Here is a 16,710-nt window from a genome sequence, read left to right as displayed (position 1 = left end):
TGTCAACCCCTTTTGATTCACACATTCCTTCATCATCCCCCAAATGTTCTCAATGGGATTTAAGTCACGACTATATGCAGGAAATGGTAATGCAGTCACATTTTTCTCCTGAAACCACTGCTTGGCATGTTTTGTGGTGTGTTTAGGATCATTATCTTGCTGCAAAATCCAGTCATTTCCATAAAACACATGTGCACTTGGAAGGAGAAAATTATCTAATATGTTAGTGTAGCGTTGACTTGTCAGATTTCCCTCAAACACACACAGCGGGGTCGTTCCTAATAAGGATATCCCTCCCCATACATGAAACTTTGGGCTGTATTTAGGTCGTCGATACAACGGTGCTGCCGCAGACTTTGTCCATATTTTCACATTATTGGGATATACCCATATTGAGCTTTCATCAGTAAAAATCACATTTTCCCAGTCAAAGTTTTCATGTGCCAAACACCACTCAACACGCCTGTCTTTATGTTCTTGTTTCATGAGAGGAGAAGGAATTCCAGTCTTTTTCTCCCATCCAAGATCAATCAAATTTCTTCTAACTGTAGATTTTGATAGAACTGTTGATCCCCTTTCTATCATTTCATACCTGATGTTGGAGATGCTTGCCCCTTGCTTTTTAGACGCTAAAATTCCCAGCCGGACGCGATCTGAGAAGTCCAATTTTCTGGGTCTCCCTGCTCCTTTCTGGTGCCCAAAATCCTTTCCCTCTCTAAAATTCTTCCTAATCCTATACACAGTAGAAAGAGGAGTTCCTGTTCTCTCTGCCAATGTATTTACATCATCAATTCCTTGATTACACAACTCAAAAATCAACCTTCTTTTATCTTCAGCAGACAATGTTGACAGTGCTGAGGGAAATGACGTCGGCTACAAATTCAGGGGAGGTAACTCTAATTGTACTATACTCAGTAGGCCAAGATGAGTTACCTCCCTTATACCATTACTTAGTTTCAAGTATCAGTGAATCAGTTGAGGTGTTAGGATAGCTCAAAGTAAGAAGAAAAATTCTCAATAATTATGAACCAGACTATAACTATTACTCTGTTACATACCAAATTTGAGTGTCATGTCAGATCACTGGTTACTATGACAAATTAACAGTCAGCATTGTAGTTCCGTATTGTACATCAGTCACCTAACTACAGTATTGTATTCGTGAATAATAATTCATATTCGTTACATATCATATCCGCCATATTGTTTATTCGTTGTCCTGTACAACTAATAATGTTATTTATGATTTATGGCATTATCCGGTAAAAGTCCAAAGATCAAGGAAAAATATTAATACACATAGGATACTAAACTCACTTCCGTGTAATACCATTTTTATTAAACGAGTTAATCATAAATAACTCTTTAACGAGTTTAATAAAAATGATATTTCACGGAAGCGAGTTTAGTATTCTGTTTATTACTCACCAACATAAACTGACAGAAACTGCTCGGAAATTCCCTACAATGTGAGGACTTTCAACTTTCCACGAGTCAAGCAAGGTCTAGTAAAATTGCGACATCGGCATTAGCATTGTGACGTCACAACTTTGAACCGTTTTGACGTAATACGTCAAGCGGTATTACACTAGTGCAATATTGCCATAAAAATATTACACTGCAGTATCTTCAACGGGCGAGTAATAAACTGCACTACCGTATCGCCTGGCTAATATATCAAACGCTCTGAAAAGACTGTACTTTAGGTCTTTGATGATTTATTGAAATAATCTGTGTGTCTTTATTTTCAGAAATGACTGACATGTACAAACGCTCGTTTTGTATAATCTGCGCTTGTTTTCTGTTATTTGTTTACGTAGCCGTGACGACCATGGCCAGTTTCTTTTGTCCATATTCCACATCCTTTTCAGAATGTTCATACTTTACCTTTAAAACTGATTTCATATAACTTCATTTTAACGACTCACAATTCAGTTAGTTGAATTATGTATTTTTCCAAAAGACTAACATGTTTAAATGATTTTTCGAACACGACTGCGTTTGTTTTCTATCATTATTTAAATGAAATTAAACTGACACGACATATTTAAAGTCGTACTTTGGAGGCCTGTCGGAAAAAAGCGGCGCAAGTGATGCAGTGATGAAGAGTTGTGTCCCTTGGTTGTTCGGGGAAGCTATGCTCTGTCTATTTCCCTAGTCTTAATAGCACTTGTAATATGTCCCCCTAGTTTTCGCCACAGCGGTAAACGTTTCAGACCGGCATTTTTCTCAAGGTCATAGGACATGATAAGCATGTGGGGCTAACTGGCTAAGGCGATGGGCTAGTAGTCCAGCGAGCTTGATGTGACGAGATCAAGCCCACCCGTGACTGGTTGTAAAAGCCAGCTTTGTGTTCAATCTCGTTCAGTGTTCTCGCACCCCCTAGTGTACAGTACACAACCCCGTGCACTTAAAAGAAACCCACGAATCCGTTGCAACGTATTTGACCAGATGCTGGCCACATGAATACGTGCAAACGCATTGTCGTGGGTACAGCAACATGCACTAAACTTAGGCAGAATACTGTGAGTATGTGTTCATCCAGCTATGAATGGGTACCTCTTTAGGTTGAGAAAGCCGCAAGAGCGAGGTGCGCCTAGTGACTGCAAGACTTGGGGAGCGGGAGATTGATGATCCGCAGTGCCGTGTAGACTGACATCCAGTGTTTGAGGGACGAATTCCATCGCCTTGGGTATGTTCTCAGGCCTTCCTACCTATCGGAATAGAAAGACCACAAATTGTGTTCTAGTCACATGGATGAGTGCGTTAATATAAATATTCTTTAATAATGATGAGGTCAACTACCACATTGAGCTGACATGGGGAAATAATGGCTCCTGATAATTTTTCAACATGAGGACTCCGTACGCATTATTTTTTCAATGTAAGAGTACTGGGAAAAGTTACTGAATAGAATTTAACGGCGTGTAAGAAATCTCGTGTTTCGTTTCATATATGCACCACAACATTGCTACTCATGTGTAAACATGTCAATAGACAATAAAGAAAAACTTTTTCAGATAAATACGTCCGTAAATGATTCCAAGACCGTACGCGATTGTTGTGCGTATATGCTACCGTACACGTTTTCTGATTTTTTCCCCTACCGTATCGTGCATATTTTTTATCCGTACTCCCTTATTTGGGGCCCGGGGAATTATAGAAATGCTGCTTTTTCTCGCTGGGAACTGAATACGAATGTCTGTAAAATGGCACAACGGGTGTGTCAATTTCCTCGGACAAGCGCCGATGCATCGGGCATTGTCCTTCCTGGATAAACAAAGGGCACATGGAGTGAGTGAATGGGTTTGGTTTTACGCCGCTTTTAGCAATATTCCAGCAATAGCAGCGGGGGGCACCAGAAGCGGGCGTCACACATTGTAATCATGTGGGGAATTGAACCCGTGTGTTCGACTAACGAACAACACTTTAACGTCTAGGCTACACCGGGCACTCAGGGTAGGAGCCGCGATAGCTGACCGTGCTAGGCGGCTGACTTTGTGTGCTGGCGATTAGTTGCCTGAATCTAAGGGTGCGGGTTCGAATCCCGGATGGGACTTAACTAAAAAAGTACTAGAAGTTGTACTTTACTAAGAATGTGAAATCCTCAATATAACATATGTTATATTGACATTGTTTGTCTCTTTTGGATTATCATGGTGATTGACGCCTGCAAGCAGGGAAGACCTTCAGTAAGTACGTACGTACCTACATACCTACATACTGATTGCTGATTAAATTAATACGTCGCATTAGTCATGAGACAGTTTTGAGATTCACACAAAACACCTTCCCAAGTTCACCTTGAAATGTAATTCCCCTTCCCCTGAGAATGCTGCTTTCTCGAGTTATTAGTTGTTAAATGATCTGTTACAGCTTGTATCACAGCACAGAGTGAGAGTGAGAGAGAGAGGGGAGGTTGGGGAGTAGTACTGCCTGTATATCAACAAAATGCATCCATACTGTAATGTTATTACGCCTCGAGAGTAAATAGCGCAATAGTGAATGTTCCTTTCGTGTATGACAAAAAAAACCAGGACACTTTTTTCATCCTTCACAAAACATCCTTCATGAGACACTTGGATTCTCGTATTTACGTTCTGTGTCTCTCATGAAAAGTATCAGCACTGGGGTAATCGTATACTGAACAGCAAATAAACGCAATTTTCCCAAAAATGAAATCTCTTTAATACGCGAAAAAAAGGCAGTTGCGTTTCTTTTGTTGTTCAGTATATATCTTAGCCCTCTGATCACGACAACAAAGGCCTGCTGAGGCTCCCACGAATATAATCCAGCAGCACGCAATATAAAAGACAAACAAGTGTGCATAGATGATATTGTTTATCATTCATTCTTACACAGACCGCATCAGTATGTATGTATAAAACGAACTGGACTGGAATTATTGCAGTCTGTCACGTTCACCAGTCACTACAACACGGTAAAATGTGCAATAATTTAAATATGCGTACAAAATTAGGAAATATTAAAGAGTGTATATGTAACATACATGTAAAGTATAACAACAAACAACATGGTGCATAAGTATCTACGTATAAATAATGATATGTGTGTCACAAGTAGTTTAATAAGTAGTTACACCAAGTCATAATGTACAATATTCATTGATGGGTAGGACGAAGTTTTCCTGGCCTCTATAACAGCTTGTAAACGTGGGTGGGTGGGTAGCCTTGTGGTCGAATCGTTCGTTTGTCACGCCGAAAAACCGGGTTCGATTCCCCTCGTGGTAAGCAGTATTCCTACGGGGACACCAGAAATTGGCCTGATACATTGTATCAATGCGGAGAATCGTTGCAAAGTCTTCCGCGTGATGGGCTAACGAAATAGAACCCTTATCCGTGACAAGTTGAACACTTTAACCACTCGGCTACCACACCGCCCCAGTGAGTGAGTAAATATTACTTCAGGTTGGTCCATGAGCAACAAAGCTAACCATATGCCCCAAACCTGGTAAGGGTGATATACACTGCATTTATGGTACACCTGGAACCCTTGGCAGCTGGGAATGTCGTTACGATTGGTTACCTTTGACCTCTGGGTTATTGCATACGTCAGAGGGTGGTTTTTAACACCACGTTCAGCACTATCTAGCAAGGCGGCATTTTAGAATCTAGTCTACAGTGAGTGAGTGAGGTTCTATGGCACACGAGTCCAAGAAGCGTTCCTAAGTAAAGTCCCTTTTTTAACGTTTGCTATCTCCCTAACATTGAGAATGTCGTTAGTATAACACATATTTCACACTTTCGCATATAAAATACACAAATTGTAAAAACACCCGACAGTACTTTTTGACAATGTCAATCTAATCTCAGAGAGTTTTAGCCATACTGATACTGAGACAAACACATGGAGAAGGATCGTGTCATCATCACACTGTATATCATTCTCCTCCCACAGAGGTTACTTGTGATATCTTCCTACGAACCTCTGTTCTAATACGGCCATATTTCGCGGTTCTCATAAAATCCCCTAGCGGCAAAATATGGCATCAGATTTATTGCCCTTTTTTATGTCCAATCAGAAGACGTGTTACATCGGCCTAGATTCAACTTGACAAATGCAAGCAATGTGGAGAAACAAATATGGCATGACTGAGTTCTGTCTAGAAGAAACATTTGAGTATCGCGCTCGGGAAGAGGTTCTAGTTTTCACGATTCATCCGGAAATTACCGAGATCTTGCGAACGATCACTTTTGAAACAAGGTCGCTGATTGCACTTCTAAATCTGATTGCCTCCAGTCACGAGTCTTGAACACTCGCACCATGAAAGGGTCATATTAGAACAGAGCTTACGTAGGAAGATATGACAAGTAACCACTGTGGGAAGACAATGACTGTATATATACACACAAGGAATCACTCAGCCCATCCATTCAACATCAACATCAACATCTACATCATATATATAAATAATCGTGTCACGATCAGACAATCTAGTGATCAACATCATTTGCATCGATCTACAGAAGATTGTGAGTAGGAAGAGTGGTAAGATACTTATAGATGAGAACGTCCTTAAGATACAATAAAGAAGTTGTCATCCCTATAGTAATTTACAGTTCTCTAAGCTGTATGGCTGATTACAATGTTCACCTGACGTTATCACCTAAGGTGTTCTCAGACTGCCACGCCTTCAGGCATCATATCGAAGTAAAAGTTGAAACTAGTTGGTCCACTGGCATTAAATCTCGATTAAATGCATCAAATATTTTTAGACAAATATTCTATGATGTACCGTTGGCCTCGCTGAGCAGCATCAAAACCAAATATTCCTCGATAGAAATTGAGCACTCCATGAAAGGTGTCAGGTAAATGCATCCATTTAACTCGCACACCTGCCTGCTCTAGTCTCTTTGCATAAATTATCCCTTCATCCCGCAAACCATCCACCTTCACTGTTAGGATGAATGCCGGTGGAAGTTCTGATAAATCCTCCGTCATGAGGGGAGCTATTTTGGGGTCCGACACCAGCTTTTCAATATCTTGAGCATATGGATTGTCTGCTGGTGCTATGAGGTCATGTCTTTTGTAATCACGTGGTACCATGTGGTGTGGTAATAATTTGTAATCTACACATCTCTTGCACCTTTCTCTTAAAGATCTAGTTGAAAAATTCCCGGTTGCCATTAGCGACAACTGATCGATGGTCAAGTTGACATACATGCCAAATATAAACGCCATTTGTTGGGCGTAGTAAGGGCTAAATTCTCGTTGCTCAACGTGAACCGGAAGTCGAGCGTCGCAGAACTGCAAGATGGGATATATGAGAATCTGTCTCCTGATTCGAGGAAGCACCTGGTCGTCCCTGAACTTGACGGCCAAAGCAGCAGCGATATTACCACCAGAACTATCCCCTTGTGAAACGGAAGAATACACGCCGATTATTGTTCATTCAGGTCTAAGGTCCACATGTCAAGTGTACAGTATAGTGTAAACTCCAGTCAAACCAAGCTCAGCAGTACCACTGAATAATCAGATGCTTCATAGGCATTTAGAAGTTGGGAGGTAACAAACGACATAGGGTATGGATTTACAACTTCCTTTTGAATTACAACTCGACTTTTCTGTGTTACTCCATGCCCCTTCATCAGATGAATGATAGAATATGACCACAAGCAACATATATAGTTCGTACAGGAGACCAGAGAGATTAAAGAATGAGATGTACAGAGATCAAGACTCTCATTCTTTAATTCCATCGCACTGACCTCTTGTAAGTAATATACATGTATATATTATATATTATGTTCGCGTGTGTTGCTTGTGATCACATTCTGCCATTCACTTGATATAGGACAAGATGGCAAGATGTAGTCCAGGACCGTTGAGGTGTAAGTAATAAATCCACACCATACACTGTTATATACCACTGATTAATGTTGAACAGAACCATATTTTGTTACATTCATTTCGTGTAACACCAACAAGTGTCAGGGACCAATGAAACGTCAGTTCTTTATAACTGTAATTTTACTGCAGTCGCCGGGGATAAACGGTTGTGGTGACAATTTCACATTACAAAATTGTTAACTGCAGTGCATGGTGAACAGACATGGACAAGTCACAAGGCACAATTATATTGTTCTATATATTTACTTTAAAAACAGCTGATTATCACTGGGGACATCCAAAGAGGGGCATACGTGTTGTAAACATGTAAAATAAAAGACATAAACGAGCTTTTCTCTCTCTGGCTCTTTCAGCTGTGTATTAAAGACTTGAGTCTATTCAGTTTCATACCGTTTTGTCAAAAGCTTCATTATACAAAAGCGGCCACAGGAAAGAGGCCCATAACCAATCGTTAACAAATGTAACAGCATAAAACATATGCCTGTACCTCCAATTGCGATCCTCGTGGGGTCAATATCAAAGTCATCAGCATTCTTCAGAAGGAACATGGTGGCCTTCCTACAGTCTTCAAACGGTATTGGGTATGGGTATTCAGGGGCCAGGCGGTATCTGGAGTCAACAGATGATTTGAATACATGCAACTAAGTCACATAAAGGTAGTGTGTTGCAAACAGGTCGACATGTACCATATGATATTGAGTTACGTAAAGGTTCACCACAAAAAATATGTTGAAATCGATGTTTCATGTGATGTAGCCCTAGTTGTGCGGGTGGGTGAGTGAGTGAGTGAGTGAATGAGTGAGTGAGTTAACTACTAAGTGTGTTTAGACCGATGTTTAGGTCATGAATGTTAGTTTACTTTGTATTGTGAGATTGAGTGAGTGAGTGTGTAAGTTTAGGCCGCATTTAGCAATATTCCCGAAATCACAATTAGAGGAGACCAGATATCGGCTTCACACATCGTACCCATGTGGGGAATAGAACACAGGACTTTGGTGAGATTGGCGAACGCTTTCCCAACTCTACTTTATATACGATAGTAGGTACGAAGGCCATGCATGAACAACCAGAAAACCAAAGGTTTATCGCACAAGATTACGTTCTGGCGACAGGATCGGGTTGTCAGGCTTGCTGACACATGTCATTAATTAATTCGATGCTCATGCTGTTGATCACTGGATAGTCTGATCCAGACTCGATTATTTACAAACCGCCGGAACGTTGCTGAGATTAAGCAATAAACACAAAAAACTTATTTTATTATTTATTTTCTTATAGAATATTTATTTTTATATAGCCCATATCGCGCTGGTATTTGTTTTCCCTCGATCATTGGATGTCCGTCTCAGCGTCACATCGTATTATCAATCTCAAATCCCTGGGGAGTAAACATCTCTTGCTGACAGTAGCAGCACCGAGATTATTGTGGCTATCTCATCCTAACGAGGTACCCAATTCTCAATTGGGTGGACTGGGACACATAATCACAGAACTTTGTCCTTGTTTACTGCACGTTGCTGTACCCGCAACTAGACGTTTGCATGTATTCGTATGGTCACCATCTGGTCATATACCAACGGATTCCTAGGTTCTTTTGAGTGCACAGGGTTGTGTACTATACACTTGGAGTTATGACAGCACTGAAAGAGTCTGCATACGAAGATGACTCCAAGGTTTTCACACCCGGTTACAGGTGGGATCGATCCCGACACCTCAACCTCGCTGGATCACTAGCCTGGTGCCTTAGCCAGCTTGTCCACCGCATCCCATGAACTGTTATGATCTTAAGCGTATTTGAAGCGACAGTTTTTGCTGCTGTCCCTAGTTCGACCTCGATTATTCATACAGCTGAGATATTGCTCAGTGAGTGAGTGAGTGAGTGAGTGAGTGAGTGAGTGAGTTTAGTTTTACTCCGCACTCCGGAATATTCCAGCTCTATGGCGGCGATCTGTAAATAATCGAGTCTGGATTTGGCATTTAGTTCATGGTTTTTTAGTTTATTGCTTAATATCAGCAAGGTTCCATCTGTATGACCAAGGTCTGCAAGTAATCGAGTCTGGATTAGACAATCCAGTGATCAATAGCATGAACATCGATCTGCACAAATTAATCCATGACATATCAACAAAATCAGCGAGCCTGACCATCCGATCCCGCTAGTCGCCTCTTGCAACACGCATAATCGCGTTTTATGGCAAGCGTGGGTTTCTGAAGGCCTATTCTACTCCGGACCTGCGCAGGTCTGCTGAGTGAAGGTTAAAAACCAAACAAATATTAGACCCGAACAACTTACTCCACCGACACAACCGCCACCTTGGCACCCTTAGCATACACTGCTGCCACGCCGTCGTACGAGTTGACGCTCATCCAGACGAAGCCCCCGCCGTGGTAGTAGACGAGGCATGGGAGGGGCTTCTTGGCTGCCCGGGGGTAGTATATTCGCACGGATACCCCGTCAAATAGTTCATCGGTCACCTAGTAAGGAAGGTAAAAGGTTTACAGCTTAGCAGGTCCTCACGATAGTCGATACACTGTAAACTATACAGATGTTCAACTACTCGTATTTAGGTCACTGGAAGTTGCTTTTAAGTACAGACTTAGAGTGAGTGAGTGAGTTTGGTTTTATGTCGCTTTTAGCAATATTCCAGCAATATCACGGCGGGGGACACCAGAAAATGGGCCTCACACATTGTACCCATGTGGGGAATCGAACCCGGGTCTTCGGCGTGACGAGCGAACGCTTTAACCACTAGGCTACCCCACCGCCCCCGACAGACTTAGAACCAAAGTAGGTGGTGCAAATAATTTCATAGTCATAATTAAAATGTGATCGTTGTGATTCATTGATATTATTATCGATGGATATAAAATGGATAACACAAATGATACCAGATTTTTCGGAAGAAAGCATACGACCTTTTTCTTTTTATATTCTTTGTTTACACCTTTCACGTGCGCATGTTTTAGGATGCATATATTGCGCTTATTTGTTCCTACATTTTATAATAATATTGTTGACGTGGTACAAAAAACCGATGTTATACATAATATCATAATGTTCATTTTGGAGCAGATTTACCATAGTGTGTACAGTATAGGGTTCTTGTATAGTATTCCCAGAAATTATTGAGAATCATGTTGCGTCATGTAACTCATTACGTTTATTAACTTCTGGCGTTTACTTACATAAACATGTTAAAACATCATCCTTTTACAGTCTCAGTCTTGTTTTAGTACTTTGTTAGACCTCCTCGCTCAGCAATGCATGCCTGAATACGCCTAGGCACACTACCCATCAAAGTTTGTAGGTAATCGTGTGACAGGGTATCCCAATATTGGACCACCTCGGCCTTCATATCTTCAATATTTCTCAGTCCCTTTTGGTTTATTCTGTCCTTCATGACTCCCCACACATTCTCAATTGGGTTTAGGTCTGGGCTGTAACTGGGCCAGTCTAAAACTTGAACATTTTCGCCCGACAACCACTGTTTTGTGTAGCGTGCAGTGTGTTTTGGGTCATTACCATGCTGGAAAATCCAATCATCTTCATACAATGTTTGTGCTGTCGGAATAAGGTGACCATTTAGAATGTCAACGTATCTTTCTTTTGTCAAGTTTCCCGTGAAAACACACAATGGCGTCACTCCGCGAGCCGATATGCCACCCCACATGTGAAACTTCGGGCTATGTTTTGGTCGCTGGTAGATAGGTTTGACAGTATCTTTGGTCCAAATTTTCACACAATTAGGGAAAAGCCAAACAGAACTTTCATCCGAAAAGAAAACATTATCCCAATCTTGATTTTCATGAGCCCGACACCAGTTTAAACGTTTTTCCTTTTGTGCATCTTTCATCAACGGCGAGGGAATTCCACGTTTTTTCACCCAATTAAGTCTCTGTAATTCCTGCTTAACTGCTTCATTGCATACCTGAGGACTTCCTCTGCTAATCATTTCATTTCTGATGTTCTCAACACTTTTCAATTTGCCCCCACTCACAATCTGCCCAAGTCTTCGGCGATCCACAAAACTGAATTTCCTAGGCCGACCTGCCCCTGCTTTGTGCTCTATCCCGGTTCCTGTTTGAATATTCTTCAAAGTTCTGTATACTGTAGACAGAGGAATACCATGTCTACAAGCTAACACTTTAGCATCAGCCTCACCCCTTTCAAAATCATCTAGAATGAGCTTTCTTTTCTCTCTTGCTGTAAATTCTGCCATGTCAACACAGGAAGCCGTTTGCTCAGACAAGGGAGATAACTCTTGACGTAATGAGCTGCCTTCTAAGCCTTCAAGAGTTGTCTCCCTTATTTAGTATGCTTAGTGCATAGTGAAAGCCCTTTTTCCAATCTTAGCATCATTAGAAAAAAACCAAAGATTTTCTCAATAATTTCTGGGAACACTGTATATATTTAGCAATTTATTTGGCTTTTAAATCTTATAACGACTATACATAAACATGACATGCCATTCATTTTCAATATAGTCCAACACTTTTGATGAACTGTACATACAGAGTCTATCTCTTGGTTCAATATATCCATATGTACCAGTTGTGTCTACTGCTATCTTAAAGTTACTACATCTAAATCTTGACTGGGTCACCCTTAGATACACTGGATTGTCAGAACACAAATATTTTCAACATTTAACAAAGTCTTATAGTGATAATATAATAAAAACATTTCGGAGAATCCTGTATTGATGAGTACCACCATGAGTGTTTTAGATTATCCTTTAATCTTTGTTTAAAGAGAGAAATGAACATAACAACATTTCCGAGTTCTTGATAAAACCAGGCATAACCAAAGCCATACAAGAGTAATATTTGTTTCACCTTAGAAACCCATGTGATGTGACCAGTTTCATCTAAAGATCTCAACATGACGAGGCAACCTATTTTCAGGTGGGTGTATGATACGACACCAGTATGTAATAACACGCAGGAGATAAACACTCGCCTAACACCATCCCATTAAACGTAGATTTGTTTACTCTAGTTTACAAAACTACAAATGTACAGCCTCAATAAATTTACAACATTCAGTGCCCCAAATTTCTGCTATATAGCAGAGTATAGGTGCAATCATTGAGTCACAAATCCTAAATAAATCACAGGCGTCTATGTTACCATTTTTTCTCTGAGAACTGAATAATGATAATATTGCTTTGTTAGCCTGGGATGATAAACATAGCTTGGGTGTGAAAGCAATACTCAGGTATCTTTAAAAAGAGACAGATTCAATCTGTTGTCCCTTGTAAAACCAAACAGCATTTACATTATAAATATATTCCTTGTAATTTCATCCGGAAAACTTCAGGACGCGTCTACTCACATAAAGCTCAGGGTCCGACTTGGAAACCACCCCCGTTCCGACCAGCTTCTCAAAGATCATCCGGGTCATGTTGTTTCTGCTTCCGCATCCCAGCAGGTGCCCGATCTCGCTCTGAAGAGAAAATTAGTGTTGAACTTTTTTAATCCGTACACCATTTATGACATACAATTTTTATGATGCTTTTGTAGAGTGAGTGAGTCTTATGCCGCACTCAGCAATGTTCCAGCTATATGGTCGCGGTCTGTAAATAATCGAGTCTGGACCAGACATTCCAGTGATCATCAGTATGAGCATCGATCTGCGCAAATGAGAACCGATGACATGTGTCACCCAAGTCAGCGAGCCTGACCACCCAATCCCGTTAGTCGCCTCTTACGACAAGCATAGTCACGGTATCATTTTTTGTAGACAAATGGGTAAAACTGGCACGTGATCGGAATTCTGTAAGCAACATTTAGAGGAACCTTTGCGACAATCGTTGAAAGACAGTCACAGCTGCATGTGGCTTTTACAAACCAGTTGACTGTCAACGATTGAGAAGGAATTCAATTCTATGTATAGTGATTAACAAACGAAACGTAAGTTTAAAAAGCAACAGAACTGAGTTGCGTTTCCTTTGCTGTCAGTATATATCGGTATTGCCTTTGATGTGACGTCTTCAGAATTGTTTTTTGTAACTGACCAATCATTTTTGCAGCTTCACTGCAGGATGCCTTTCGATATCTAATTCCTAATAAGTGATTAAATGTAACAATGTGTGAAAATTTGGATTACGTTTTTTAGTAAAGCGTAATGGTAGTTTTGACAGTTGAGTCCCATCCAGGATTCGAACCCATGCAGACATCTCAGTAGTATGTCGTACAGACCCTGAAGTACATATGCGTAGGAAAGGCCACGCAAGTCTAGAAAATGTGGCAAGTCTAGATTTCCATGAAGAAAGTCTCAGTCATACTTTTTTTCACTATAAACGTTTTTTCAGTAAAATATGTTCATTTCAGAGACCAGCTGTTAGTCTAACATCTCAGAGTAAGGCACATAAAACTAGAACCAACGATCTAACCATCTCTACGATCTATTCAATTATTCTAGAAAACAGTGTGTACTAATAGCGTTTGGAAAATGTAACCCAATTATAAAGTTTGCTTTTACAGAATAATATTTTCCTACCAGTCAAATTTACGTCACACTTACCACGACTCCTGCCAGTTTGACTGACGCCATGAATATCTGAAGCTTCCACGGCTGGGAGACGCCATCTGGGACGGGGGTATAGAGGATGTAGCTCAGACCCGCCAGCAGCCCTGCCACGCCCACCAGGAACCAGGTAGAGCCACCCCAACGCACCATGGCTGAAAAACGGGTACACTCAAACTAGGGGCTGATGATTATGTGTTGGCATTGTTTGCTGGGAAAGTTTCCATTGTGATTTGGTTGTAACTGTAGCAGTGAAAATGGATAAAATTAAGCAGTACTGCATAGTAGTAGTAGTAGTAGTAGTAGTAGTAGTAGTAGTAGTAGTAGTGAGTAGGTAGGTGGGTGGGTGGGTGGGTGAGTGAGTGAGTTTAGTTTTACGCCGCACTCAGCAATATTCCAGCTGTATGGCGGTGGTCTGTAAATAATCGAGTCTGGACCAGACAATCCAGTGATCAACAACATGAGCATCGATCTGCGCAAATGGGAACCGGTGACATATGTCAACCAAGTCAGCGAGCCTGACCACCCGATCCTGTTAGTCGCCTCTTACGACAAGCACAGTCGCCTTTTATGGCAAGCATGGGGTGCTGAAGGCCTATCCTACCCCGGGACCTTCACGGGTCAGTAGTAGTAGTAGTAGTAGTAGTAGTAGTAGTAGTAGTAGTAGTAGTAGTAGTAGTAGTAGTAGTATTTTTTTTCTAAAACAAATAATGCATTACATTGAAATACATATCGCAATATATATTTTCGCTTGGCAATGTGAAAATTCTCTGCAATACCCTACCATAGTAGCTGTAGTGGTAGTGCGTGAGTCTCAACGCCACTTTTAGCAACTGTCCGGCAATATCACGGCGGATGTTAAACTCGGGAAGCCACGTGGAGTATTTCTGTCAATTATAGATTCAGCTACAGTGTGTTATGTTGAGGGACGTTCTCACATTTGGGGGCTGCTATTGTTCCATGAAGTACTTTGTCAGTCCTAGTGGTGACTAAGTACAAATATGCTTACACGCCTATAGTGTCAATAACGGATATATCTCCCGGTACAATAATGTCTGCAAAGAAGTGAGTGTGTGTGGATTTACGCCGCTTTTAGCAATACTCCAGCAATATCACTGCGGGGGGCAGGAGAACTGGGCTTCACACATTGTACCCATGTGGGTCTTCGACGTGACGAGCTGAACGCTTTAACCACTAGGCTACCCTATCGCCCCAGTCGTAGCGGTAGCAGCGGTAGTTGTTACTGTAGTAGTATATGTTGTTGCAGTAGCTGCATCACTCTATTGTTCAAAATACAAAATACATAATTTTTTAGGGTAATGTTCCAGATATACATAATTACGTACACCGATACCATTAAACATCACGAAAATACTAGTTATTTTAATCATTAGTAAAATTGCTGAGTGCTCACAATCGGGCTCCGTGGTTGTTTATATGAATTCAAAAACAACGACGAGGATGGTGATAATGAATGTCTGTATATACGGCGGTCTGTAAATAATCGATTCTGGGCCAGACAGTCCAGTGATTTACATCATGAGCATCGATCTACGCAATTGAGATACAACCATGAACTGAGCCTGGGAACCTGACCACCCGATCTCGTCGGAAGTCTTTTGTGACAAGCATGGGTGATGATGATGATGATGATGATGATGAAGATCATGATGATGATGATGATGAAGATCATGATGATGATGATGATGAGGATGATGATGATGATGATGATGAAGTCGAACTGAGCTAGATAGTGAAAATGCTCCAATTGTTTTACGTAGATGAAATGTCAGTGGAATCGAATTTAAATCTACACTCTCCACACAAAAGAGGATACAAAGTACGACGGCTGACCAGCCAAAAAGTAACCCTCAACATACCACGAGATAGGGGCAGGACGGTATGAACCCCACGCAAAACTGAATGGTAAAGGCGAAAGCCATCCGCGTTATAACGAATGGGTGTGGGATCAGGACAGGGCACTGAGGCTCTACACGCATGCCCCTGCCGTTTTCAATTCTTAAAGAACGAATCATACACAAGATCCAAAGGAATCAAAATATCTCTACGCCGGACATTTTCCGTATCTTAACAACACGCATATCATCAGCTTCATAAGCGACACGTGTGATATCTCAGGGAGCCAGGATAACCAATGAATAGGCGGGACGGTTAAGACCCTCAATCTATTGATCAGGTTAAAACTGCATGTCGCATTATCGAGTAGTGTTGAAAGACGTGCAGGCCGGCAGACAGATCGTGCACACTGAATCCTGATGTGTACAATAAAACCGCAATACACATTAAACAAGTCTGTGGGATGATTTCCCCAAATGCCGCCATAGGTACAGCAATGCCTATAATGTATAGATCTACATGCACATTCGCCTAGTAACCAAATGTTCTGGGTAACCTCGTCTGTCGCATAAATTATTGACATGTCGTAACGCTTGTGTTCTTTGTTTACCTGTAATCGCATTCTGGAACGCCATTAGTGGTGATGGTTTATAAACAAATTTATATCATCAAGGTTATTTGACGACCAAAACATACTGAATTCCTCTAACAAATAAAAACCATCAGCCGCATCTCCTTGATTCATCAAAGCATCACTTTTTTGAAAACCCATGCTTGACTGACATAGTATTCAAAAGGGAAAAGGCAGTCATGCGTCGTGTATGTTGAAGGTCATATTACAACATGGGCGTATGGCGGGTTGTACAATCTTACCCTTTCATCCGTGAAACCAGCGCTCCCGAGAAATATATACCTCCTTTTCTTGTTGGCGAAACAGGATTCTTTGTCGTGAC

General features: G+C 41.1%; 1 protein-coding gene across 2 annotated transcripts; it reads right to left on the bottom strand.

Annotated features, from left to right (window-relative positions):
• Nucleotides 1–4,326: 4,326 nt before the first annotated feature.
• LOC137281674 (neutral cholesterol ester hydrolase 1-like) lies at nt 4,327–16,710 on the bottom strand. Of its 2 annotated transcripts, XM_067813070.1 has the most exons (6): nt 16,631–16,710; nt 13,898–14,055; nt 12,707–12,817; nt 9,665–9,846; nt 7,859–7,980; nt 4,327–6,875 (listed from the first exon to the last, which is right to left on the bottom strand). In XM_067813070.1, exons 2-6 carry the CDS (start codon nt 14,051–14,053, stop codon nt 6,223–6,225), a joined length of 1,224 nt encoding a protein of 407 aa, XP_067669171.1. In that variant the 5' UTR covers nt 14,054–14,055; nt 16,631–16,710; the 3' UTR covers nt 4,327–6,222. The 2 variants fall into 2 exon arrangements, with proteins under 2 accessions (XP_067669171.1, XP_067669172.1); XM_067813071.1 differs by lacking the exon at nt 16,631–16,710 and having other exon boundaries at nt 13,898–14,096.

This window comes from Haliotis asinina, chromosome 4 (assembly GCF_037392515.1).
Source record: "Haliotis asinina isolate JCU_RB_2024 chromosome 4, JCU_Hal_asi_v2, whole genome shotgun sequence".
Taxonomy (NCBI): Eukaryota; Metazoa; Mollusca; class Gastropoda; order Lepetellida; family Haliotidae; genus Haliotis; species Haliotis asinina.
The sequence above is the reverse complement of the archived record's forward strand: the minus strand, read 5'-3'. Positions and strand labels throughout refer to the sequence as shown.